The sequence below is a fragment of the Dermacentor andersoni genome, chromosome 7 (genome assembly GCF_023375885.2).
Source record: "Dermacentor andersoni chromosome 7, qqDerAnde1_hic_scaffold, whole genome shotgun sequence".
Taxonomy (NCBI): Eukaryota; Metazoa; Arthropoda; class Arachnida; order Ixodida; family Ixodidae; genus Dermacentor; species Dermacentor andersoni.
In genome coordinates, this window is record NC_092820.1 from 158548996 (window position 1) to 158574955 (window position 25960).

The 25960-nt window shown below is 46.3% G+C and overlaps 1 protein-coding gene across 1 annotated transcript in view; it reads left to right on the forward strand.

Moving 5' to 3' along the window:
- The window catches only part of bsf (bicoid stability factor), a 53501-nt gene that overhangs the window by 12533 nt on the left and 15008 nt on the right, over positions 1–25960 (forward strand). Inside the window, exons 8-24 of the mRNA XM_050180612.3 lie at positions 2194–2370; positions 3447–3549; positions 5941–5978; positions 6591–6779; positions 7849–7936; positions 10860–10954; positions 11917–11974; positions 13422–13507; positions 13965–14042; positions 14848–14910; positions 16192–16239; positions 16304–16366; positions 17115–17370; positions 19819–20130; positions 21912–22018; positions 23407–23475; positions 23534–23624. Of these exons, the coding sequence (XP_050036569.1) occupies positions 2194–2370; positions 3447–3549; positions 5941–5978; positions 6591–6779; positions 7849–7936; positions 10860–10954; positions 11917–11974; positions 13422–13507; positions 13965–14042; positions 14848–14910; positions 16192–16239; positions 16304–16366; positions 17115–17370; positions 19819–20130; positions 21912–22018; positions 23407–23475; positions 23534–23624 (1921 nt within the window). The remainder of the gene's footprint in view (positions 1–2193; positions 2371–3446; positions 3550–5940; positions 5979–6590; positions 6780–7848; positions 7937–10859; positions 10955–11916; positions 11975–13421; positions 13508–13964; positions 14043–14847; positions 14911–16191; positions 16240–16303; positions 16367–17114; positions 17371–19818; positions 20131–21911; positions 22019–23406; positions 23476–23533; positions 23625–25960) is intronic.

Consider the following 25960-nt stretch of genomic DNA (forward strand, 5'->3'; position numbering starts at 1 on the left):
CTTGAGGTTGGAGCTGCGCTTAGAGCGGCGGCCCACTTCGACGCAAGAGCCTCCGGAGCTACTGACATTGCAGCTGATGTAACACGACACTCCCACAACATGTGTGACAGCGTCGCTCTAGTTTCCTGACATAATTTGCAAAGAGCAGTCGGGTATTGCGCGGGGAAAATGTGCTGCAGTCGCACCGGACTGGGGAATGTTTGTGTTTGCAATTGTCGCCAGATGACTGCCTGGCGACGTTTCAGCATGGGGTGAGGTGGGAGCAGCAACCGTCTGCTTAGCTGGTAGTGCTTGGTGATGTCATTGTACCTGACCAGGTGATCTCGCGTGTTTTGAACCAGGAGTTCCGAACTCGAAGAGGCGGTCTCCGATTCTGCGCGGCGGTTCAGTTCTCGCGCAGAGCGGTGTGCTACCTCGTTCAAGTTAGGGGGGCCGTCGTCGGTGGGGGTGGCGACGTGCGCTGGAAACCACATGATCGCGGTGTTATCGAAGTGCTGTCGACCAGCTTTCCTTAGAATCTGGAGCTTCGGAGGAAATGCGCCCCCGCGCGTAGAGTGTAGCGTGGCGTGTCTGCCTCGCTAAATGGGACATTGCGAGAGGCAGTGCGTGGGTGCGATTCAGAGCAGCCGCCGTAGACAGATCTCCGCTCTTGCAGTGCTTTGTTTCCACACAGACGACGTGCACTACTTTGGTGCCATATTGTACCCATCGTCGCCGCATGGACAGTATTGCGTGGCACTACGCTTATCTTCTCATGCTTTCCTTTCACCAACTACGAGAGTGGTCCTTCATCTCGGGGAAGTCGTGCCACCAGTGTCAGCGGCGACAACACCCAAGGGAGCATCACATTGACCCTCACTTGTAGCCGCTCGCCATTGCCCCTTAAGAGCAGTGATCCCTGTCACACATGCTGGTACCGCAGACTGCTCGCAGCAGCGGACGCCACGGACCAGCATAGCCCTCCCCACCTCCTGGCACTCTAGCCTCTCCTCAGCAGCGCAAATGAGATCGCCCACGCAGCTGCGGATGCTGTGGCCACCGGCAACTCTGCGCATGTGCAGGCCGTCTTCCCTCTGCTCCTTCTCCGCTTTCCACCTCATGGTTCCACTGCAACCGCTTTCTGCTCTTTTCTCCTCCTCTCTTCATTGTGGCCTTTCTTTCATCTACCGCTGCACTCGGCATTCACTTTCATTCTTTGCGGCACACGTTCGCTCGGTTACGCCGATGCTGCTCGCCGCAGGAATGGGCTATTAAGAGCTGCACTCTAAAATAAGGTTTATTATCTCTCTCTCATTCTCTCTCATCACCATGTAATTTTCTAGTCCAAGACTTCTGTGGAGCTCAGTGCTTTTCATTTTTTGTGCTTGCGAAGGCAGTGTGTAACATGACAGCTGCAATTGACTCTGAATTCCCGCAAGCCAGGAGCCACCTATGAATTTAGTGACATCTGCCTGGTTGACTCCTGCTACCTCATCTTTAACAGCGTTTTGTAAAGAACAAGGTGGGGCATGGTGTATCCGGCTGTAAAAAAAAAAAGGACGAAGGAAAATGGGCACAACCACCAACTCCTACACTCGGTCACCTCAGTGGCGGAGCAAGGTCAGCATGCTGCCTTCCACTGGTGGCATGAGCCCACTAGCTTTCCTGCTGAGCGTCTGTGTGTGTGCCCTGGTCTTCTGAGCAGCAAATGTAAAGCTAACATTAGTTAGCATTTCAATTTCCCATCGGTCTCATCTTGTGCACCACCAGTGCCTGCAGCGCCACTGGTGGCTCTTATCATGCCAGTTTTGTGAGATGCCTGGCAGCTGTCGGCACGCTGGCCCCTCTTATTATTTGTCCTGGGTGTTATTGTGGGTTCAAGAGCAAAGAAAATGGACTTTAGCCTAAATCAGTATAGATCATATGTCAGCCTTCCCCATAAGAACCAGCAATTTCATAAACACTCGACCCCCAACCTAGCTCACACACAAAAAAAGTCCTAATTTACATGGAAAACTATTATTGCACAATATAATTAATTGGATACTTGAAGTGACCATGTCAAAATACATCAATGATGCAAGTTTGATCAAAATATGCCCATACACAGCAAATGTTCTTAAGTGGGGTGTCACACCTCGATGGACATGGTCCCCATGCTAATGCATCCTTAATGGTGTGCGAGTGTTAGCAACCACTGCGGGTGTTGTGCAGCTGCTGGAAAGGACGCGGCGCCTGGCAGGCTACACCCAGGACTGCATCAACGTGTGCCTGCAGCTGCTGGCGCAAGGCCAGGACGAGGTGGCTTACCGCATGCTCCTCACCATGGATACGCCGCGCAACGAGTACCACGGAAACTTTTTCGTCAGCCAGATGGTGCGGCGAGGTCTGGTGAGCGACTTGCATACCGTTTTCTATTGTCCTCTGATGTTGCGATAAGGTGGGGCTGTTGCTGCATTGAAATTACCTAATGGTGACGTTTATTTACTGCATGGCCGTGGGAACAACCTGTGGACACTTTGTCTCCACACCAGAAACCCCACCTCTCTCCCTTTAGATTCCCACTTAGGAGGGTGCCGAGGAAGTCACTACAGTGACTGGCCTGCTGTGTACTTGTCTCCGTGAATCATGCAGATATTCTGTTAAATAAATTTCCCACATGACTTCTTCTCTGCACAGTATTTCAGTGGAGCTGCAGGCTTACAGCTTGTCCGTGGTGGAGCTCGGGCGCAGACATGGCCTGACCACCAGGGGCAAAGGGAAAACCTATTTACAGAATAGCATACATACTCATGTAAAGGTTGCACCTTCTCTTTTGTTTTGTTTTCTGCCCCCCCCCCCCCTCTTCTTTTTGATGAGATGTGGCCCTTGCACGGGAGCCAACAATTTTGGTGCGAGTTTTTTAGCCATGCATGACCCTCGTGAGCTCTCTTTACCAAAAAAGGGAATTAAGTTAACTTATGTTATTATTACAATCAAGTTATCTTTAAGCACCTCTGTTTGAACCAGTGACGTACTTAGTATTTATTTATTTTTTTGCCGGTGCCAATGTTGTGGCCGGCAGCGTGCTTGCTCAACGTACTTCACAACCTTTAGCTTGAATGCAGCACCATATGCTGTTCAATGGTTTCTTCTAGCAGCGTGATGTGAAAATACGGCTGGCCAGACTAGCTGTAACTAGGTTGTGTCCTTGTCTCTCTCTCTCTCTTCATTTCTATTTATTTTTTTCATATTTTGGGCTGAGATGCTTTGAATGCAATTCTTGCGCTAGTATATATGGTACTTATTCTATTTGGAGACAAGCACACAGCGGACCAGTGACCAGCATCATCTTCCTCACCACCCAGCATTTGCTCTCTTTCATCAGTGTTGCCCGGAGCATTGTAAAAACACATTAGCACTTATTTTACTCCGCAAACTTCTGACATTATGTGCTGCGTGAAGGCCAACTGTGTACCTTGGTGCAGCCCCTGGAACGCGTCCTGCACTACTGCAAGGACCTGCAGAGTCGGGGCCTCAACAGTCGTGCCCTGGTGCGCTGTGCAGAAGTGGCCCTTGCCAACCGCTCTGGTGCGTGTGCTCATCTCTGCTGCTCACATTTACAGTGCTTGCTTGATTCTAATAGACATTTCTCTTTCCGGAAAAATTTTACTAAAGAATGACATGCACCTTAGGATAGGCAATGTCCAGAACATGGCGGCCACAATGTAATTCTGGCACCTTCCCTTGTATCTGGCGCACGCGCTCAGCAAAAGCATAAACTCCGGGATTAGTTTCTGTTACTCATACAAATCTGTCCCTGGGGTGTGAATTTGGACGCTGCCTATAGAGTACGCAATGAAAAATTCAATAGTTTGTGCAAGGTATTATCTTTGGCATTCCAGATTCCTGTAGTCCAAACCAATCCACACATCAGCTGCAGCTTTAAAAGCTGCGGTGTTGTCCATGCCCATTTTGTAAGTTCGTTAGGCCTCCATAGTTTGCAAGGTGTTTAAAGAATGCAGTATCTCAAATGCTGTGGACAGTGCTGAAGATGAGATCCTATGGGCTGTTGATATTATGATGAGGACGCATCGAAACAGCTAAATGAGGTGATCCCCAGTCCACTGTTTCTAGGAAGCAATAAATTTGAATGTGATCACCTTATAGGCAGACTACAGCCACTTTGTAGGTATGCATCTGACAAAAAATATGAGTTGATCCCGAAGATGGTGCAGCCTGAAAAATGCAGCCTGCAGGTAGTGCTAGAGTATACTAGAACGTTTTTTCAGTGGCATGATTGTTCCTTTTTGCCTGAGGCATGTTGTATCGCCAGTAGTGACGGTGCCGCAGTCACTAACTATTGAAGGCGCATGATGGTAAAGCGCAGCACACGCTGAAGCACGGCCAGTCTGGAAAGCGCGCCTGGCGTCTGAGCAGATGCGCGCTCCAGACCGGCCATGGGTAGAGCTACGGTCTGCTGAGGGTGTTCAATAGCTGGCGATGAGAATGCCGTCGCTACGAGCAGTGCTTCGCGTGACACACGCGATAAGGCGATGCACGCATGTGTCAGTCGGTGCATTGCCCATTTATTCTAGTTCACTGTAGCAATGCAGTCTAACCAGCGGACTGCAGCCAATCCCAAAGATAGTGCAGTCTGAGAAATGTGAGCCGGTCGTGAAGGCTGCATAGTCTAGCATAGCGCTTCGAAGCGCTAGTTGTCACAAGGAAAGAATGCGAGAGACTGGCATGTGATGCGCACACCAGACATTTCAAAGAGCGACTTTGGGATGAGAGAAGCATGTGTGCGATTGTAGCCTAATCGTTACAGCATTGGGCTGCTGTGCTGGAAGACAGAGGTTCAATCACACAATCGCTCACACACTTATATATAGCGTTATAGGTGGACTTCACCTACATTGGGGGTAGCGATCAGAAAACTGTAGATGTGTCGAGTATACGGGAGCATGCACCACATTGTGCATGAAATTGAAAATTTGTAAGAAGTACAAGTTGTCGTCACTTCGATAAATGAGAGTGTACAAGGTCACCCGTGACACACATACGCACTGCTGTCAAGCCATCATAGTTATCACAATGTAAGTATGCTGTCTCATACTTAGAGAGTTAGCAGGGCTAAGTTCTAGCCTATCTTTTTTTTTTTTTCAAGTGAGAACAAATTGTTACATACTTTCTCTTCTGCAATGAAAATCTCGTAAGCAAACAGTCAAGGCCATTGCATTTTTCCCTTTATGGCAGCGAAAACCAGCTGTACGTTACATTTGACAGTGCATCGTAATCGAGTAAATACAGTACGTTCAGCATTGCAGGTTGGTTTGTATTTCATAAAAGCTAGGTGTAGACAAGGAAACAAAAGGCTTAAGTTGACATTGTGTTTGAATAGCCAGATTTTAAGTTGTACCAAATTTAAATCGACATTAAGAAAGGTCAACCGATTCACACATATTGAATTGTTCATGAATCTGAATACTAGGCCTTACAGTTTCTGTGACAACATGACAATCTAACGGATGAAATGTGAGAGAATATTTATGTACACAGGCTATTCACAAGTTAGGATGGTTAAGATGGCAGAAAGGAAGAATGCACATCATCTGTCTGGTTGTCATCTTCGTCCATTTCGTGTAAGCAACACATGACCTCCCCTCTGGGCAGAACGTCATCTTGGCACGAACTTATGAGTCCTGGGTAGAATATTGTTTGACTCGAGAGATTTTGAATCAATAGATGGTAAAGAAGACAGTGAAGCAGTTTGCAGCAACCCTATATCATAGTCCATATCACCAAGCTGCTGTAAAATTTTATAAGGTCCTATGTTGCACAACAGAAGCTTGTATTTCTAATGTATTCTAGAAAAATAGGATTGGAACTGATTTGAATCATGTTCCAAGACTTTAACAGTGGGCCCTCGTGTCGTATTTGTTGGTGCATCATACAACTACAGTGTTGTCTCAATTGCAGAACTGGCCCTGCCACTGCTGCGAGAGATGCACCAGCAGGTGAGCACTGTGCATTTTCTAAAACTTTCTTTTTTTTTTTTTACCACAAGCAGTTCTTCCAAATACAGAACGCCTCACCCCTTGACGTTTTCTTATCTGACTTGGCAAGGGAATTTGAGCTTGCCTAGGTATCTGTCTTACAGATGCAGAATACACGTGCAACCTACTGTTGAATTTTTCTTTATTTCTTCCGTAGTAGTATTAAGGAACTGCTGATTTTTAAGCCGTCAGTCCACAGCTGTTTGTTCTGTTTATTTTGTGCATGCCTGATGCTTGAGACCATCTCTGCTGAGTAAGCCTGTGCTGTTATCTCGTTTAAGCTGTACTACATTTATGGAATTTGGCAGCCTATTAGCAGTGGAGGTCATGCCCACATCTACGTTGTTAAATGCGTGCCGATTGATGTGCTTTTTATTGAAGCGTTATTGCAGTCTAATCGGTGTTGATCTTTTGCTTTGTATAAGTTATGTTTGTCATTTTTACCAATGCAATGCTGTGCTGAGACTTGTGTGTCCACCTGCTAGGTCCTTTAGTAGACTGCGGCATGTTTGTAAATCAATAAATAAAAAATTAAAACAAGCCCGGCCTGTCCACTGCAACTTCTCTGTGCAGGGGATGCCGCTGCGGACGCACTACTTCTACCCTTTGGTCTTGGCTCAAGGAAGCAATGAACAGGGCATCTACGACGTCATCAAGGAGATGATGGACCTTGGAGTGGATGCCAACTATGACCTGCTGGCCGAATACGTCTTTCCAGCTGTGAACACCGAGGACGCTGCCACTGTGGTGGAGAAACTAAAGGTGGTTGCGCATTTTCGCACCGAGTTGCCTTGAGGTTCATATCAGCAGCTTGGTTTGGCGAATTTCAGTTCAAACTGACAAACTATTTGATGGTAACATGCACCCTGATTTTCATACTTAAAAAAAAAAAAAAAATCAAGATGCGATATTTTTTACTTTTCGGTCACCACAGTTTCATGGTGAGCTAGAGAAATAGCTATCTTTCTCTTGTTCGAGAAAACGAAAATCGACTTTGGTGTTACGTCTCCATAACAAGATCGGCGAATGTTACTTGCTCTTCTGTTGAATATTACTTGCTTTTTTATGAGTAGGTTTGTGTGCTTTAGAGATAGCCTACAATCTGACTGTACATACAGTTTATCAGTGTCATAACAAAGTCACAATCAATGCTAAAATACCTTCATTTTATGGAATATTCATTATAAACACTCACGTTAATAAGTTGAGCACACTCATAATAATCCCGGATATAACAATCCGTCGATTATAACCACCACATTTCATTGCATTTCCAATTTCTCTAACCCTGCCTATTGAAACTGAATGTAGATAAAAAGAACTGTTTTGAAAGTGCCATCCCGTTGCAGCAAAATTTCAGACCTGGTCGCGGTAAAAAGGGGGTGCATGCGAAGTGATCCGGAAAACAATATTTCATAAATATTGTAATAGACCTTCTGAAGCACGAAACCACAATTGTTCTGGAAAAGAATGCAGGGTCAGCATGAACGTGGCACGACACACCACTGCCGCCGCGCAAAGGTGGTAAGGAGCAGCACTTTCCACATCCTTTCACTCTTTCTGTTGCTTGTGTCACTGATTTCTGTTGCTTCGTCAGAGTGCTGATTCTGCCAAATTTTGAACTAGGCTACAGCAGCTCGTCCAAATTTCTACCCTACTGAAGTTGTCGGGAGGCCGTGGTTTGTTTATGCTTCATTTGCAGCATTGGTGATTGCTGGTAACGGGTGGCAATGACATTCTACCTTTTCAAACTTCAAACTTTTTCAGCCTAGGTGAAATGTAACTTGTAATGTAACACGAGCCATCACTGAGCTGTTTGTGGCATCCACAGGGCCTGGGCCTGAGTGTGTCTTCTATTGTGAATCCTCTGGTTCTACACCACCTTCAAGCATCGAACTTGGACAAGGCCCTCGCCGTCGGTGAGTTATTGGCACTGCTAGTAGTGGAGGGGCGGGCAGAGCATCTGCACATCTGTCACATCATCAAGTAGTTTGAACTGACCCGAGCTGAGCAGTTGTTGGCCTCCAGTAGGGCATGTCAGTGGTATTGTTAATGGGAAATGTTAGGCTTGTGTGAACATTCAATATTTTCAGATGTTCAGTAGAATGTAATGCGATTCGATATTCTCTTTGGCTTGATTTTCAGTGTTCGAAGCAAACTAATATCATTTAAAAACACGTTTAATACACAGTTTCAGTTTCCGTAAGTCAGATTGCATAGCATGGTCCTAGCCAAAACAATTCAAAGACTAATTCGTTTATAACAAAGAACAAACAAGGAAACCCTTTGACTTACAGTCGATGACCAGTTTTTAGACCTGCTTTATTATTCTACCATCCCCATAGAAAGACCACCTTGATTCACACTGCCATCATCTGTTTTGTCGGCGCGCACGCCCATCTAAAATTGAGCCAGGCACCTTACGGCATCCAAAACTTCTTGCATCATTAGGCCTGATTCATGTAGCCATCACCTGCCCCCATCTCTTATGTCCTCCTCGTCCTGTCATCAGCACAGCAATGATTTCCATCAGAGAAGAAACTGGCACGGAAACTTCGGCGTCCCCGCAGGTGGTGGCATGAGGAAAATTGGGGCCGTTCAGGTTATCCCCTGTACTCCCGTTTCTGTTAGTGAGATGGTTTCTCGGTTTTCCAAGAGCCATATGGCCGCTGCGCCAGCACCTTGTAAAGCAACATCGGTTAGGTCTAACAGCCAATGCAGGCGTGGTGGTGAGCGGCAAATCGTCATGGGAAATGTCAATTATCAGGCCTGAAATCAGGCGCATGTGTGGGCTAGACTGAAGGTTGAGTAGCAGAATTTAAGTTCGGGGGTGACCAGCTGGCAATTACAGCAAGCGCACCTACCAAGTTCGTCTGTGCTCCTACTGTACAAAACAAGCTCTCTTGTAGATAGAAAGCACTGACCTGAACTTGTGCAATGCAACCTAATCTGCTGGCATCACACAGTCAAGGTGGCAATTCGTGGCATCGCAAAGATGGCTGAAGGTGAAACGTTCCCACGGGGCCAACCATCGCAAGATTTCAAGTAGACCATAGCATAAGCAGCCACTGTAGTGAAACACTGAGCAAAAGCCTCCAGACGAACCTAGTGCTGCTGTAGTTGAAAAAAAAAAAGAATGTTGAAAAACATGAATTTTTGCAGGAATATATCTTAACAACAATGTTTTATCAGATTAACAGCAAAGTAAACTGATGCTAGAGGTGAAGCTTTCCTGCATTGAAAGAACTATCCTTTGTAGATCTTTTATTGGTAAAGGCTTTGTGCAAAGTCCATAACTGTCCAAATTATTTGCTTAAAATTTATTTGACACCAGTGACGATTAGTTTTGATTTCACTTTAAACCAAGGAATTAGATTTGCACAAGCCTAGCATATACTATACCTACAAGTTCCTTTACTGAAGACCACTTGAAGTATGAGCGGATGTACAGAGGTCAGATATGTTAACAAGAATGCAATAGTGCATCGCCGAAGCACAGCTGAAGGTGCAGTGCATGCTGTCAGCCCACCCAAGACAGGTGCACACGTGCAGTTTGCTTGCAGCGCTCGCGTGCACACACGTTTTGTCAGCATGGTGAGAACAGCAGTGTCTGTAGATCGATATACTGGCACAGTCAACGTAATCGGGACGCAGCCGACGTGCACGACGTCAGGATGACTCAGGATGATGACGTCAGGATCCATGCGTTGGTCATGCTGCCTGCACCGATCCACAATGCATTTGCATGAGGAAAAAAGAAAGTGTGCATGCCACTTCGCCGACAGTTGCAGACAGCTGTTCAAAGCGGCGCACGGCTCTGTGCACGCGCCGAAGGGAGCAGCCAATGGCGCATGCATCGGCAGTGTAGAGGGGATGGCATTTCGGCTGATGCTGTACAAGCAGCATAGCGTGACTGGCCGCAAGTGACACTTGCCTGCGCACTGTAAATGTCGGACTATGAATGCCCCTTTGGACACATGATCGTGCCTTCATGTTAACAAATCTGAGTGCTGTACGTGGAAGGAGTCCTGGTGGGAAGCTGTGCTTTTTGTGCACCTTAATGCACATGGTCTAGTTGTTGTCAAGCGGGAATGCACAAGTGTAGAACGGCTGGAGTGAAGCCAGGTGTATCTGAAAACTGCATGCGTTGGGTTACAGACAATACGTTCACAGAGACGTTGCTGCAGTTCACGTAACGGTGCAGTTACAAGCTTTTATTTTATCCCCACATGCTTTGTGGCAAATCCTTTGAATTAGGGGGGGGGGGGGGGGGGGGTGGCAGCGTTTGTGAAGCTGCACTCAAAGGCAAATCTATTAGTTGAAATGCTATCAGACTAAGGTTGGCCAGCTATATGCGACAACAACATGTCTGAGCTATGGAGGGAAAACACAGGGGTGAAGCGTTTGTGTCACTTTGTCAAGTAGTTGTGTGATCTCGTATAGTTTTCAGCTCGTGTTTTGATTGTGGTGTAACACTTGTAAAAAAACAGTCAATTCATGCTCCGAAAGAAAGACTAGGCACTCCGTTGTAGTAGTAACAATAATTTAGAGGCCTCACCTTCATGGCTTTCTCAGCAGCACATTGCAGTACAGCTTAGAAGCACCTGCACTTTTCTATAAATTGATGAAAGACACGCACGCGGCAGACCTTGTGTGGAAAGAATGATTAACTTGGTCGGCATCTTCCAAAATATTATACTTAGGCATGGCAATCACTGGAGCTACGAACGATTGACAAATACTGAGCTACTTGGAAACGAGCTCAAGTAACTGAGTATATCCGAGGCAGTGCTTTGAAATGCCCTGTCGGATATGCCATAAGTCTCATTGGTACGGCTGCAGTGGAGCAGTTTCCAGTGAACCTGGTGCCATCGCTGGTAGTACCGTCTCTGGCTGCCTGCTACCGGGACACTCGCCAGGCTGTGCCCGCGGTCAAGGTAAGACTGGGTTTTAAATATCGCTGTCGCGTCCATTCCTGCAATAGGGCTTGTCCGCCGCTTGTCCCTAATGAGCACACAGGATTTCAGTATGGTGGTTAGACATTTGCTGGAATACTCTGCGGCAGGGTGCAAGGCAGTGATTGCTGAGCATTTGAACTGTAGATTGTTTGGTAGATCCGTCGAACCGTACATTGCTGAGCTTCGGTTTAGTGTTGTGCACTATCACACCTGATCCTGGAATGCAACAAGAACATCTGAGCGTGTTGGCTTGCGCTTGGTATAAGCTGTGCCGGATGCCTAGTAGCAACCGCGGCAACATCTTCAGCCACTTTGCTCATTGGTGTTTCGTGAGGGTGCAGATAGAGTGCTAATCACTGGATGCAGACGTAAAAAGAAATATATTTTTAATTGTTTCTTTAGCGACATTTGCTCAAGCCCAACAATGAGGATTGCACAAAATCAGAGGTTCGTAGCATTCTGCTGACACACTCGCAAAATGCCAGTGAGCCAAACGAAACAGTTACCAAGAACATACAAGCCATGAGCTTATTTACTCAGCTGTGAATCTGCAGCAGTTCATTGCAGCCATGGTCATCTGGCACATCGCATACCACAATCCGGAAGGATAAATTTACGTTTATGCGCCACTCCTTTCTTTTTTTACGCATTTTTGCAGTCCTTTGGAAGGACCCAATGATCTGTTGCATTACTCCAACTTACACGGTAATAACTTCCCCTCTTTTGCCGGGCACTGTTGGCCATGAGGGCAGGCAGTGGTTTCAGTGAAGTCATGTTTATAAGGAAGTAATTTCAGCTTCTTATTCAGCTTCATTACCCCAAAAATTTACTATTATGTGCCAGCAAGGGTTTACCAGTTCTCAGGCATTGTTCAGTCTTCCATGCACTGTTTGAGATGTGGTATGACGCTGACATGCGGACATTTTTCGAATTTCTCGCAGCTGCTGTCCATGACACTGCAGGGCCCTGAGGCCACTGCTACAGGGACAAGCCGCACAGGTAAGCCTCCTCTTAAAGCAGCACTATAACACTTCTTGAATGCAGTGAGAAAGCATTCCCAATCTGTAGACATTGCAGCCGTGAGCATGCAAGCCAGGTTTTGTTCAACTTCGTGGAGTAGGGAGCCTACAATCTCCCATAACACAGTGGCCAACCAGCCTTGCTGATGTCTTGTTTTTCTTACCTTTTGGCTTCCCTGGGGCACCATCCTCTTCTCTGTTGAACCAATTTATAATGGCAACTGAACTTTCGGATGCCACTTGGTGTGTCTCTGTTAATTTTTTAGGCTGATCCACATGTGCAATGTCACAAACATGAAGGCCGTGAACAAAGTTGCCCCCAATCAGGCATACGAGTGCTAGTATCCTGTGCCTTCACTTTTGTTGCCAGGGTGATTCGCTGGCTTTCTGTACGGCTTCTGCGTTTCGTCAGCTCGGCACCGAACTACAACATTAGTCGCCCACTTGCGACGCAGTGACTCTAGTTAGGCCTTGCGGAAGTAGCGATACAAGGTAGCTCGAGATATCATAAGAAGCCAACAAACACCGACACCAAGGTCAACATAGAGGAAGTTACTTGTGCTTAATAAATGAAATAAAGAAATGAAAAAATAATGGAAATGAAAGTGGATGAAAAAACAACTTGCCGCAGGTGGGCAACGATCCCACAACCTTCGCATTTCGCTTGCTATGCTCTACCAATTGAGCTACCGCGACCCCGTTTCCCCATCCACTCTCTTGGGTACTCATGTTTTTAGTAGAACCCTGGGAGTGTTAGCCAGCGCCACCACTCACAGACCTTAACGGCGGATGATCCTTTCTGCCGCAGGCGTCACGAGAATGTGATCTTTTTGGTTGAAGGCAACGGGTCATTAAACCCACACATGCTACCTGAAGGCATCAATGTTGCCGGATTCGAGACCCTCATAATGTAATAAACGAGAAGAAAGCGGGTTAACTGAGGGGCCTGATTTTTATTTGTCATATCATAAGAAGCCAACAAGCACTGACACCGAGGACAACATAGGGGAATAGGGGAAAGGAATCAATTTCTGGCTGCAGCGTGGGGGGGGGGTATACTGTGCAACCTCGTGCAGGCTTAATTTATGCAAGTTTTGCAATTGGAGAATGTCGCAAAATTTGAGGGCACACGAAATTTTCCAGGCAAAAATATGGATACCGTGCTGAAAATTGCAAGTTTATTTTGCCAGCTAGTTGTGTTGGCTGTACCCCTGAAATGTGGCGCATTCAATTTACATGGCTGCCCAAGCTTGTGCTGCACTAGTAACAAGATTGTTTGCAAAAGCATGCATCGCGACTGGCACATTGCAGAAATTAGTAGCTGCGAATATGCCCAAAGTCTCCAATTCACGAACAGTTAATTGGCAGCGAAATTATAGTGTCTTACATCAGTACATATGTGCTTACAAGTAGCCTTGTATGTGCAGATTGGGCGGGAAGGTTCTTGACGGAGTGTCTGGTGGATGAGCCAGCTCTGCACCTGAACAACTTGATCCCTGAGCTGCTGGCGAATGTGAGTTGTTTCTTTTTCTGTATGTCTGACTGTTTGTCTCTCTGCACGTGTGCGTGCGTGCATCTGTTTGTGTGAAGCTTTTTGGGAGGCCATTTTAAACAGGTAGCACGAGTCTGTTAACTTCTAAGACATGATTGGACAGAGGGCTTTGTTGACTTTGGAGTAGGTGGGACTTTTCTGAAATTGAACCAGCTGTAGAGCCCGTAGTATAATTGTGTAACGGCTGTAGGAGTGATGGTGAGGCTATGTGCTTGAGAGGAGTGGAGTCACATGTGGCCTGTGTATTCTGTGGCGAGTATCACTGGAAGTTTCAGCTGTCCTTAATTGTGCTAAGCTGCTTGAAGTGATACCAACTTATTTGGAGATTTGTCGCACATTGCTTGCTACTTCTTTGTGTCAATGTCAGGCACAGCGACAGCCTATAAAGCCCCATGCTGTGACTGATTTTCATTCCCAGAAGGTGCACATCTCCCGGTCCACCGCAGACACGCTGAGGGCACGTCACGGGCAGTCTCTCAACGGTTCAATCCTTGATGCAAGTATCCGGTTGTAGTCTATATTGGTCACGACGGTTCTTGACTGCTTTTGTCGTAGGCTTGGCTGTGATGACCCTTTCTTCAATTACCTGTCATTTCTTCTGATACCATGGAAATGCAAATCAACAAGGTTTTACTTTAATACAAGTGCACATTACTAAACGTCAGCAACAGTCTATGCAGGTATTGGCGGAAATGCTTACACTAAAATGTTACAGATAGCTGGCAAAGGATGAAACTCATGCGTGCTTAACATTTCCTCATAGTCTTTAAAAATGCTACAGTCAAGTCCAAAGAGCAAGACAAGTTTAATGACAAATATGTAGTGCTTTGCTAACTCTGTAAAATATCAAGTGATATCAAGATATCAAGATCAAGATATCAAGTGATATCAAGTTTGTGCATGCCTGTTGCATTTATTTTGTACTCTATTTGCATTCTCGTGTACACCTGGCAAGTAGCATCCCCTAACATTGGGTCTCCTGTTTCTAAAACTCCCTATTATACTATCATCAGTCTGGCCAATGCAGGATGAAAAGCTCTCCCGGAATTTGTTTGTTATCCCTCTCGTACTTCAAATGAGCCAAACCCATGCCTGTAAATAGTAATCCCATATTCTATCACTTCCAACATCTGATATCTCACTCTTACAGTCAGTTTGCCCATTAGGTGATTTACAGTTGCATGGCTAAAATGCACAGCTGAATACATGTAATATTGCAGTTTTTTTACCGTGAAATCAAGTGGATAGAGCATGAGTTGCTGCTTGTCTCTGCTGACTGTGTGCCTCTGTGTAAACTCCAGATGCTGGACCAGATATCGGCGGAGAAGCTGGATGACTTTGGTGACTCTAGGCTACCTTCTCAGGTATACTGTGCTCATTCGCTCACTCTCATACTGTCCAAGTGCTTCAAAGCGTTTGGCTGCACGTGTTGTGCAATCCAGCTGTCCATCTGTTTGCGATGGATAGGTGAGCCACACAGAATTGAACTGTCTTCAGCCTAGACACCATTTACCAATGCTTGCAGAGTGCTTGTTTATAAAGCGAGACCAGTTGCACACCAGCATTAATGATGGATACTTCAAAACGTGCGATTCTACGGGGTGAATTAGCCACGCGTGATGTTAGTCATCAACATTATAATGTAAGCACGCATGAAAGCTGTTTATGACACAATACCTTAGTATATTGCTTATTTTTCAGCTTTGTTTTTCTTTTTTTTGCTGTAGTTATCGTTGCAGTCATGTTTGATGTAGCACTCGATTATACTAAATCTTTAAAACTGCAATATAACCAATGCTGAAGTATGGAACTACAGATGCCAGATCTTCAGTGTAATCTATGGATACGAAAATATCAAAGGTGTTATCCCCATGACGGCTTGATGTCCACCACCTCCACCGGTTAGGCCCAGTTAACACCACTTTGGTGGAAGTTGGTGACCGAAGTTGTGGTTTTGTTCGGAGTCAACGAAACTCTTTTCGCAGCAGCCATATGGCACTCGGAAAGCTTGGAAATTGCTTTGGCAGTGAAAGTAAGCGCACTGCCGACAGCCTGAACGGCAGCAACTTTGCTCGCAGCTGCCGTGTTTGCAACATTGCATGTGCAGATCAGTCTCAAGAAATTGAGAATTATACTGTGCAGTGCCCAAAATTTGAATCATCCTTTTTTTACATTGGTTCCGTGGAGTTGGTGGTGGTGCCACACGGAAGTCAGAATAATTGAACGGGTCTGAAAAATTGGTCGATGACTGCACAATTTGGTGTGGACTCTGCGATGCCTTATCACGCCCCATAGCTTATGCTGTCTTGCAAGCAGATTACACATACAGATTGCACCCACTGTTCGACGTCAGTCCTGTGCATGTATGGCACACGTATGTGAGAAAAAGAGAAAATGCCGAGTGTCCCCACAGTTGTTTTCTTGGGGATCGCAACAAGCACTTGACTGTTTCATTCTAATGTGACAGTGACACCTATTTTTGTTGTGCGATGTTCAGTTGTGCAGATAAATGTCTCTAAGTTAGCAAGACCAATTGAATAACTTGCAAGTTTGTAGTTTCCTGATGCTTCTTATAATTCGTTTAGGCTGTGTCAGGCCAGCCATTTTCTAGATGTGCTCTGTCACACTTTTATGCTTCCTTCCAGAACGACATGGGCATTGAGGAGCTGGAGGCCCATCTGCTAGAGCTGCAGGTATGTTCTGTCGGTGGCATGCTTGTGCTGCAGATGTAACTCCACCTCTCTCCTCCTTTTGCAGAGCAAGGGCATGAACACTCGAGGAGCCCTTCGCCGGCTTCTGCTGCTCCACTGCCGCTTCAGGGTCAGTGCACTCGCCGACTTGGCTTTGGGGAAACGGCTACACTTAGCAACGAATTTGTCTGTGAAATGAAGAAAACATTTGCACTAGTGCCTTCAGAATTAGAATTGTTTTATAATGCATACAATACTCTATACATGTCCATGATAAATACTGGAGGAGGTCGCATAGTCAGAGACTGAAGTTGCAACCTCCTAAAACATCTAAATAAAAGATTTCATAGACTAGGTGCAGTGTTGGTGGTCGAAATAACAAGCAGTAACAATCTCCCAATGATAATGAATAAAAATCGGAGGCCTTGAGTACAACCAAATTGTTGTCTTGTGTGTGTATAGTTGTCAGATTACCTGTTAAACAAGTAGTTAGGCTGTGGTTGCCTTCTGCAGTATTTTGCACTCCCGGTACTGCATTTACAGGCACTGAAATACCTTGTTCTGTGTTGACGAGATCAAGGCAATGGGATCGATTCTGGCTGCGGCAGCTGAATTTCAATGGGGGAATTTCTTGAAAGCGCAATAACAATGGTGTATCATGTGTCATGTCCACCTTAGGTGATCAAATTAATCCAGAGTCCCCCACTATGGCATGCCTTATAATCAGATTGTAGTTATTGCACATAAAGCCCGAGAATTTAATTTCATTATTAATTTAAATATCTTGTTGTCTTTTATGCATCAAACTATTGTGCCACATCCTCCTTTCATTATTTGCACGAGAGTGCTACGCGCTGAGCCTGCTCACCCCCACGCAGCACGTGGAGCGGGCCCTGTCGGTGGCCGAGCAGCTGCGTCAGGAGGGCTGCACCTTCACGGGCGCCATGCACGCCCAGCTGCTCGATCTGTTTGTTTCCATGGGCGACCTGGAGCGGGCACGGGACCACATGAGGCTGGTGCGGGACGTGGACCCCTCCTTCCGCTTGGACAGCCACAAGTTGCTCGGCCTGGCCGCGCTCGAGGCCAGCCGAGGACACACCGACGAGGCCCTGCGCTTGCTGGAGGAGGACACAGGTGGTTGCGATTCATGAAACACAGCTCTGGTTTTAAAGGGCCTCGAAACCACTGTGAGCTTGAAGGCGAGCTAGCGGTTTGTCTCTTGCCTTCGCTACCCTCTGCACAGGCACTCTCTCCCTATCACCCCCCTACTTCTCTATACTCAGTTTTATTAGCAGGCACTCACACGTTCGATACATCATCCCCTAGTAATTGAACTTTTATGCTCAAAGTATACACCACTTGTCATTGCCATTATTTTAACACCTGTATATTTTACGCACTTTACAGTGACTAATTTTTAGACCCCTCTACAACCAAGTTACATCTGCCATTCACAATACAGATTCACAACTTGGGGATTTGTGTTATTTTACCATCGAGAATCCATTCATTGTCTTTTGCATGGCACTCTTCGCCCATACCTGGCCCTTGCACCAACAATATCCATAAATCAATCAAATCATTACTTAGCCAGCAGTACTGCAGAAACTACACAATTAGCGCATTCGCAAAAGTCTCGCTCTGTGCCTTTCTTAACACAGGTACTTTTGATATGCGACGCTTTCTACCGAATAACTGCTTGAAATACTACAGCTCCAGCTTGTGCAGGCATAAGGTTACATCAAATCGCATATTGTGTGTGTACCATTGTGCTTCCTATATGTAACACACGGTGTTTTGGTCACAAGCATGAGTAGTATGTCATGGCTGCTCACCGCAATGTGTCACTCTTATTGCTTGATAAATATGTTCAGGTCTGCAACGCCTTTCATATAATAAATTCAGCATGTGTCGCATCATGAACATCTGAGACCTAATGTCACATGGATTTGCGTGATGCACACCCTTATCTTTCTTTCATATGTGAGGCACTATTTTTGATCGCAGATGCAAGGAGTGAAAGAAGTCCCTCTAACCTTCATAGCATTATGTTTAAAATGGAGCATGGAAGACGTGTGGACACTAGGTCAGTACTGAAAGTCACATTGGTCCACGTACTCGTTTGAAAACACCATCAACTTCCACTTATCAGAACTCCACGTCTTTCGGCTACTCCTGCTGTTACCGCTGCACAAGCAGTGTGAAACTTGCTACGCAAGGCGAAATCAATTTATTCCACATGACAGGAAAGCTTGCTAGCAAGCCGATCAAACTGATGTCCTTCGTGTGTGGACCACTTGGTAGTTTTTACCCCAGTGATGTCACGTGCACGACCCTGTTGGTGTCGCAACTTGTGAAGAAGGGATGAGAAAAGTCCAGAGAAGAGCCCGCAGTGGTTTTCGGAATTATCAGAGATTGTTCAAGGGTCCTTTAGCAGTGTAATGCCAAGCACAGTTACACATAAAGGAAAATTGAAACAACTTGTCTACCTTTATTTCTGGCCATGGCGGGTAAATTTGTATAGCAAGAACAATTAAACGTTATTTCAGCTATAACTTAATTAGTACAGTATGTAATCAGCAATTGGTTTGCTGAACTATCCACAACTGAAACTTTACTCCTGCATATCATAAAGGATACTAGGGCTATGCAATAAATTTCCTGTGCCTAAAGAGTCCCTGAAACGGTTTGGACAAATATTGTAGATTCGTAGGGTGCAACTGCAGTAAAACATTCGCGATACAATTTAAGTGAAGCATCTTATATTAAAAAAGCTACGGACATTTACAAGTAACCCTGCTCCCTGGCCATTCTTTTTTGCATCAACTCATTTGTCAATTGATGGGAGCTAAGCTCCACCTTCACTGGCTCTGTGTCATGATGTGACATGTCTTTTACTTGGAGCCAGTGTGCAAAGGCTCTCCAACCTCTCCACTAGCCACATGGCCGTCACTCCTCAGTGAGAACTATCTGAGCAGCGTGCGTTGCGAGCCTTCTTTTGCAGCACTGAGTGTATCTGGTATTCAGGTAACCGCAGGCAAACTGGGCGTTTTTATGATTTGTTCACCATAAAGTTGGAAAAATTATTGATAATGCTACCTGGGTAACCAATCGGATAGCTCGGCCAACTGACGTCAATTGGGCTAACTAGGTCAATTGCGAGGGTACTGCTGATAACTCTGAAGCGGCACTGCTGCAATCGGTAGTGAATTTTAAATTCTTATAGCAAATTACACATTTTACGCAGAGGGCTTAAATGCATCACTTAATGATCATAAGCACCTAACTTAAGGACTCTGTACATTTCACAAAGTCTTCAAAATCATTTCGTGGTCCCTTAAGACGCCAGTTCATCGTCTAAGGCGATGCTCTCCAACTTCTCGGGCCATTAAATCAAAATTTTGAGCTATCAAACAGAGTAATGTAAACAATACGTTGGGCATTACAGGGTTAAGCACCTATGCATCAATGCTTTGAACGACTAGACATTGTTGGCATGTGCTGTAAATAAATTTTTAAAGAAAGGGCTCCAGGAGCTTGGTCTTACAGATCCTGGTCGTGACGGCAGTGTCTATTATCTAGGACGCAGTAACGACGGTGGCCGCCAGACACAGCAGACCGGGCTTGACCGGGTGGCCGCCCGCCTGCTGACAGCCCTGGCAGAGCAAGGCGGTCCTGTAGAGCGGGCCCTGCAGCTGCTGCTGGAGCGGTGCTGGGTGAGCCCGTCATCCATCCTGCTGGCACCACTGGTGCGAGCACATCTGGTAAAGGACGACATACCAGGGGCCCTGAAAACATTCGAGGAGTATGCCCGTCGCTACCGGCTCACACCCCTCAAAGGGGAGCTGTCACGACATCTCATCAACAAAGAACTCTCAGAGGAACTGCAGAAAGGTTCAGTGCATTACCTGTTTTATGTGTGCTTGCATCATGCCTGTGTTTCGAAAAGCAGTGCCAGTCAGCATCCATTAGCTCAGTTTTGAACTTCTAAGTTAGTTTGATTACGTTCAAAGCTTAGAAGGGGGTGTTAGTGAAAGTGTATTGTTGCCAATTTTAACAATATTGTATAATTCTAAGTAGAGCGTATCCGCAACAGAATATGAGCTCTATCAGTGATGGTGGAACCTTGTTCGAACCAATAAGAAGTGTTATTAAACGGCCAGTAAGCACTGACCACTGCAAGCAAGGCAATTACACATTGTTGATCAACAGCTAATCTGAGTTGTCAGCTGAAATCTAGCTATATTCAGGCAGCCTCAACAAAGATTAGCACTGGTGCAACCACTCAAATGTACAAATCACTTCTTCGTAGACAAAAAGGCAGCAAGCTCTTTGAAAGCAATGTTCCCACCATCTTTTATCAGACCAACTGCTTTTTGATTTCGGATGTTATACAGTCAACGTCTGATTTTTTGGACCCCCTGGGGGCCACGAAAACGTCTAAAAAAGTCAGGCAGTCTGTAAAACTAAATGCAGCTCTAAAGGCCTGCCAGTACACTTATTAGGTGTATCCGTGCTCGTACTGTGGTAGGAGGTGGCGGGTGCAGGCGTGTATAATTAATAACGGAACCTTAATAAAGAGAAAATGAGACATCCACCCAATCGTAGCAGTTGCTACTAAGGAAACCCATACGGGTTCCTCGAAAGAAAAGCCTAGCAGTTGAAGACAATTTGTCCTGGTCCGAGACTCGAACCTGGGACCACCGCCTTTTCGGGGCAGCAGCTCTACCATCTGAGCTAACCAGGTGGCTAGCAGACGGCAAGGCGAAGTCAAACTTGTCAACAACTCGAAGCACAGGCAAGAGTTTGACGTAATAGTTCCGTGGAAACCCACAAGGTGGAGGGAAGTAATTAATAAAGGGAAAATGAGACATTCACCCAATCCTAACATACGATTGGGTGGATGTCTCATTTTCCCTTTATTAATTACTTCTCTCCACTTTGCAGGTTTCCGCACAACTATTACGTTAAGGAAAACATACCGTGTCCTGTGACGGTCTCCCGTTCCCACTCTTAATTTGCTTCACTGCAATACATCGCAAATGCATCGTCCTGTAACAACTCTATATTGAGGCGAAGCTGAGTTTTGGGAACTGGCATTATGGAACACGTCGGCTTTCCAAGTTTCGAAGCCATGGGCGAGGATTACAAAGGCAGAATCGGCACCATTGTTAACAATGTTTCAATGAAAAACATGGTGCCGAACAGCAAAAAGCTTGGTAGCGAACGTCGAAGTAGCTAGGCCTAGTGCTGCCACGGTGGTGGCTACGGCTGCCAGCAGATCTGTGTGCAAGAGCGCCACTTCGAGGTGGCAAGATAATCAAAATAGCAGCAGTGGTGGCTTCGATTAATGCCATTTCAGACCTGCGGTCCTGGCAATATGTCCAGAAAATCGGACGGCGAAAGTTTTAAATGTTCTTATACTTGACTCTATGGGCTACGTTGCAGTGCTATGAAAGCGTCCAAATTATCGGACATGTCTGAAAAATCGGACTTCCGGAATATCGGTCATTCACTGTGCATGGTGGACTTCAAGTTATGATGAGCAAAATTATTTTTACATGGCAGATTTCATGGCTTTGAAGTTTATTACGTCAAACTGCATTGTGTACTGATCTATATGGTGTGGGGTATCTCTTTTAATCGTTGCTCTTTCTTGCTTCTACATCTCCTAGTGGTGGACATCAGCACAGAGGTCCATGGTGAGGCCAACACCCTGTTTGATTTGACAGCCTACTTCCTCGAGTGTGGTCACGTACGCCAGGCGCAGAAGATCCTAGAGGTCAGTTAAACCGTGTCTGTAGAACTCACAATGATACAGAGGGTCTGTTTGATTCGCCTGCACCACTGTGAACCAGTTCACGGCGATTCACGAGAAACTGTGCAGCTCGATTCCGGAGGTGGAGGCCCAGCGAAACACTCGAAACGAATGCAAAGGTGCAGATGCGGCGTAGGCGTTATGTTATGTCAGACTACGGAGTGCGTAAGTTTGAGAGGTCCTGAACTGCAGGTATGATCGCTTTCTGGGGCGTAAATACACACCACGGTTGCGTAAACACATCAGATGTGCGTAAGCGCGGTTTTAACGGTGCTCGCGCCCATGTGCTGCATCGTCTGCTCCGCCGCTGCTTCGCACCTGTATGCTTGCACCAAGTCGGCACTGACAGTGGAGCGGGTGCAGCAAAATCATGAACCAGCCCTGCACCTTTCCTGCACCTTTCCTGCACCTTTCCTGCACCTTTTGAAATGAACTTCATGGTTCTGCAGGCGCCATTGCTGCACCGCTGAAACGAATGGCAGGGTGCAGCACCTCGCGAACTGGTTCAAGTGGTGCAGGCGAATCGAATGTACCCAGAGGCACGATCACAAACGAGTGGAATGCACAGTGACCCAGGAGCTGTGAAGCCATGACACTGCTAGCGAGACATACATTTGACACGGCTGCATAGCCTAGCTGTTACAGGGAGTTGCACAACAGTTCGCGGGCAGTAGGTAGTTGGTATGCAAGTAAATCAAATAAAAGCCATCAATGAAGCCTAGATTGGAGCCCCGATGTGGGTAAGTGATCAGGGCGTCGTTGAAAATGCGCAGCCAAACGCTGGCATCGGCGGTGAATTATTACTAGAAATAGCCAGCGACACAGCGCTGAAGCAGCTGTATGACAAGGCCGGCAGGATGCACATTCTGCACCTGTAGAGGGGGTACAGAACACAGAAACATGGGTCCATTGTAGCAGGCATTATAGAAGTATCAAGTTCCCATGTAGTGAAGCATGTGAAGAGACTTGCATACAGCGAGGGAATTGCACTGGCTATACGGAAGGCACTTGCAAAGTCTTGGGGTAGATCTCAGGCAGTGGCAAACCAGACTCCTCGGACTTCCAAAGTGTGCGAGAACTGCTTTACATAGCTTCACTTCCACTCATAAATCTCTTACTTGGATTTACGTGGCTTCTTAAAAACTATGTTAAAAACAGGACTAAACTAGAGAAACACATGTTCGTCGTGTTACTCTAGTCTAGTTCTGACCTTCGTGCAATTTCCAAAAGTCCCTAGTATGTACCAACAACCTTGCCTTGAAACCCCTTATTTGGATTTGTGTACATCTGCGAAGGCTTTTTTTGCACTTGGCCTCCGTATCTGTCAGTTGAGGCACGTGCACCATGTGCAGACTCCCGGGCTGCGGGCACGGCACGAGCGGCTGAACCAGATCTGCGAGAACTTCTTGCGGCGAGGCATGGTGCGTATGGGAAACGACCTTCAAAGAGGGCCGGGCCTGACACGACTGGTTCATGCAGGTGACACAGTTGGAGCAGCTCGTCACCATCACACGGAGCGTTTTTGATGTCAACAGAGACAGTCTGTACCAGTCCCTCTTCAGGGCGTACGGTGAGTCTGCGTGCCAGGGCGAAATTTTGAACCTGCAGATTTGAAAGCTTTGCAGAGCCCTCACGCTTTGATGCAGCAGGTGCCGTACGTTTGTGATATGCAATGACTCATTCAATCTGTGGCAGTCTGGCTGCTGGTGATAGGCAGTTTTAGCAGAGTGTCACTTAGGCTCTGCTCCATTCCTATTCTATGTGCTCAGGTGGCTGTGGAGAGCCGAATTAATTTCGTATTTTTAACGAGTGCATCTCTGGGAAACACTAGCGATGCGCAGTCGGCTTGGTTGCAAAACGACAATGAAGCCGAGTGGACCCTCCCTCACACTCTGCTCATTCGAGTCTGTAGGGGAGTGAGGGAAACGTATTTTGTTCTACTGCTGGTGTAGCATTGTGTGCACACACACTAGCGGTCCCACTGAATGGCTGTGTGCACATTGTTAGGATATGCCGGTATGACCGTAGCAGACTGTGAATGCTCTGCTAAAACTGTTAAACAGCAGTACCAGCTAGGAACTTGTTAAAGTGTTGGTAAACATGTGGCATGCGACTGTATTTTCTAGCTTGCAACCTACACCCACAATTACAACATCCCTGAAAGAAAGCAGATCTGCACATAACAACACACAGAAAAACTGCATACAACAATGCTCAAATCTTTGTAAAAACGGTCACCATTTGCAGCTGCATCACTCATCCATGTCGTATCTTTGGGTAAATGGCTGGGTTCCCCAATGGTACTGATTATGTTCGGCTTTGGCTTCCATCAAGCACTGCTCATAGTGATCCGAGTTAGGTTTACTGGCAACACGTGTGCTATTGGCTAAATAATAATGCAGCCAAAACACAAAATGGTGACCTGAAAAGATAAGAATGGGCTACCATGAAAGAGGGGAGATAAGAGATTTAACACGATAAGGTGGCAATAAGGGGTGTTTCCTAGGACATAATGAAACATTAAATGGCAAAGAACTTTTCCTTGGGGTGTGGCCTCACGGTAGTGTGTGCCTCACTGCCATGAAGCCACATCTCAGTATGAAATTTCCGTATAGCCTGCATTCCAATATTACTGATAAGTTTTTTAACTTTTTGGTGCAGGTTATACAGTGCAGTCTACCACATATAACGATATACAGTCAAACCTCGATATGTCAAACAGTGCAGTGATCGCAAGATAGTTTGATATAGTCAGAATTTGGTATATAAAATAACGTAAAAATGCGTAAAAACTTCTGCAAATCAATCAATGAACCAAGGGCGCGTTCAGAGATCGTTGTTCGGAGTGTGCGTTCGGTTGCGCCGCGTTCAGTTGGCCTAGGCCGTGGCAACTTCATCAGCCGTGAGTGCGCGGTCGATTGTGCCACACACAATTGGCCTAGGCAGCACGAAGTCAAGGCAGCCTAGGCCAATCACGCGCAGCGCAATCGAACGGCTGCTCTGAAACAATGATCCCTGATCACGCCCCAATCGTGGCACAGGTAATACGCACTTGAAGCTTCACATAAATTATATATTTGGCTGAAAGTACTGCTGCAGTGTAGCCTGCTTCTTAATGGCAGCCGCGTGCTTAAACACGGAGCCCTCAACATAGTCTTAAATGACCCACAAGCTATAGGCCTGTGCCCTCTTTTGCGCTACAGTAGCGGCGTAGAAGGACCAAAGCAGCTACAGCACCAGTTGAAGTCGGGAGCGGGGCAGCATTAGCACTTGCAGGATCAAACTCGGCAGCGTCTTCATTTGGCCACTACTTCTGCTGCAATCTCCAAGTCTGTCAATCGAAGCACTTTGAAACTGTCAGTAACAAAGTATTTAGTGGCGTCTGCCAAGGCGTCTATGAGTGAGGCCAGAGCGCACGCTGTTGCGCATCTTTGTGGGTGCACACCGCCAATCCTCGTAAGGCACGAGATGCGCAGGGCGTGGCACCGAGGAGGACTTAGGGCGACAAATGCAATGCGTCGTTGACGTTATTGAACTAGCCAAGCCGTCGCATGCGTACGCTGCTACGTTCAAATGGTGCCCCCGGCGCACTTGCAGCAGTCTGGAACGCTCATTGTGCCACCGCTATCTTCGAAGGTGTTGCGGGAAAGCCCACCGCCTGTCAACAGAGCACACATGGTCTGGGGTGGCGGAGTTCGATACATCCATTTTACGTCCAACCCCGTTCGAAATAAAAAATTAAAAATGCATGAGATTTTTCAGGTGACAGAAACTGTTCGATTTATACAATAATTCGATATATCCTTGTTTGATATATCGAGGTTTGACTGTATTGGTTATAACGATGGGTCGACTTACGCATTAGGGCTGTGAGAAAAAAAAAGTTTAACCTGGATGTAATGAAAT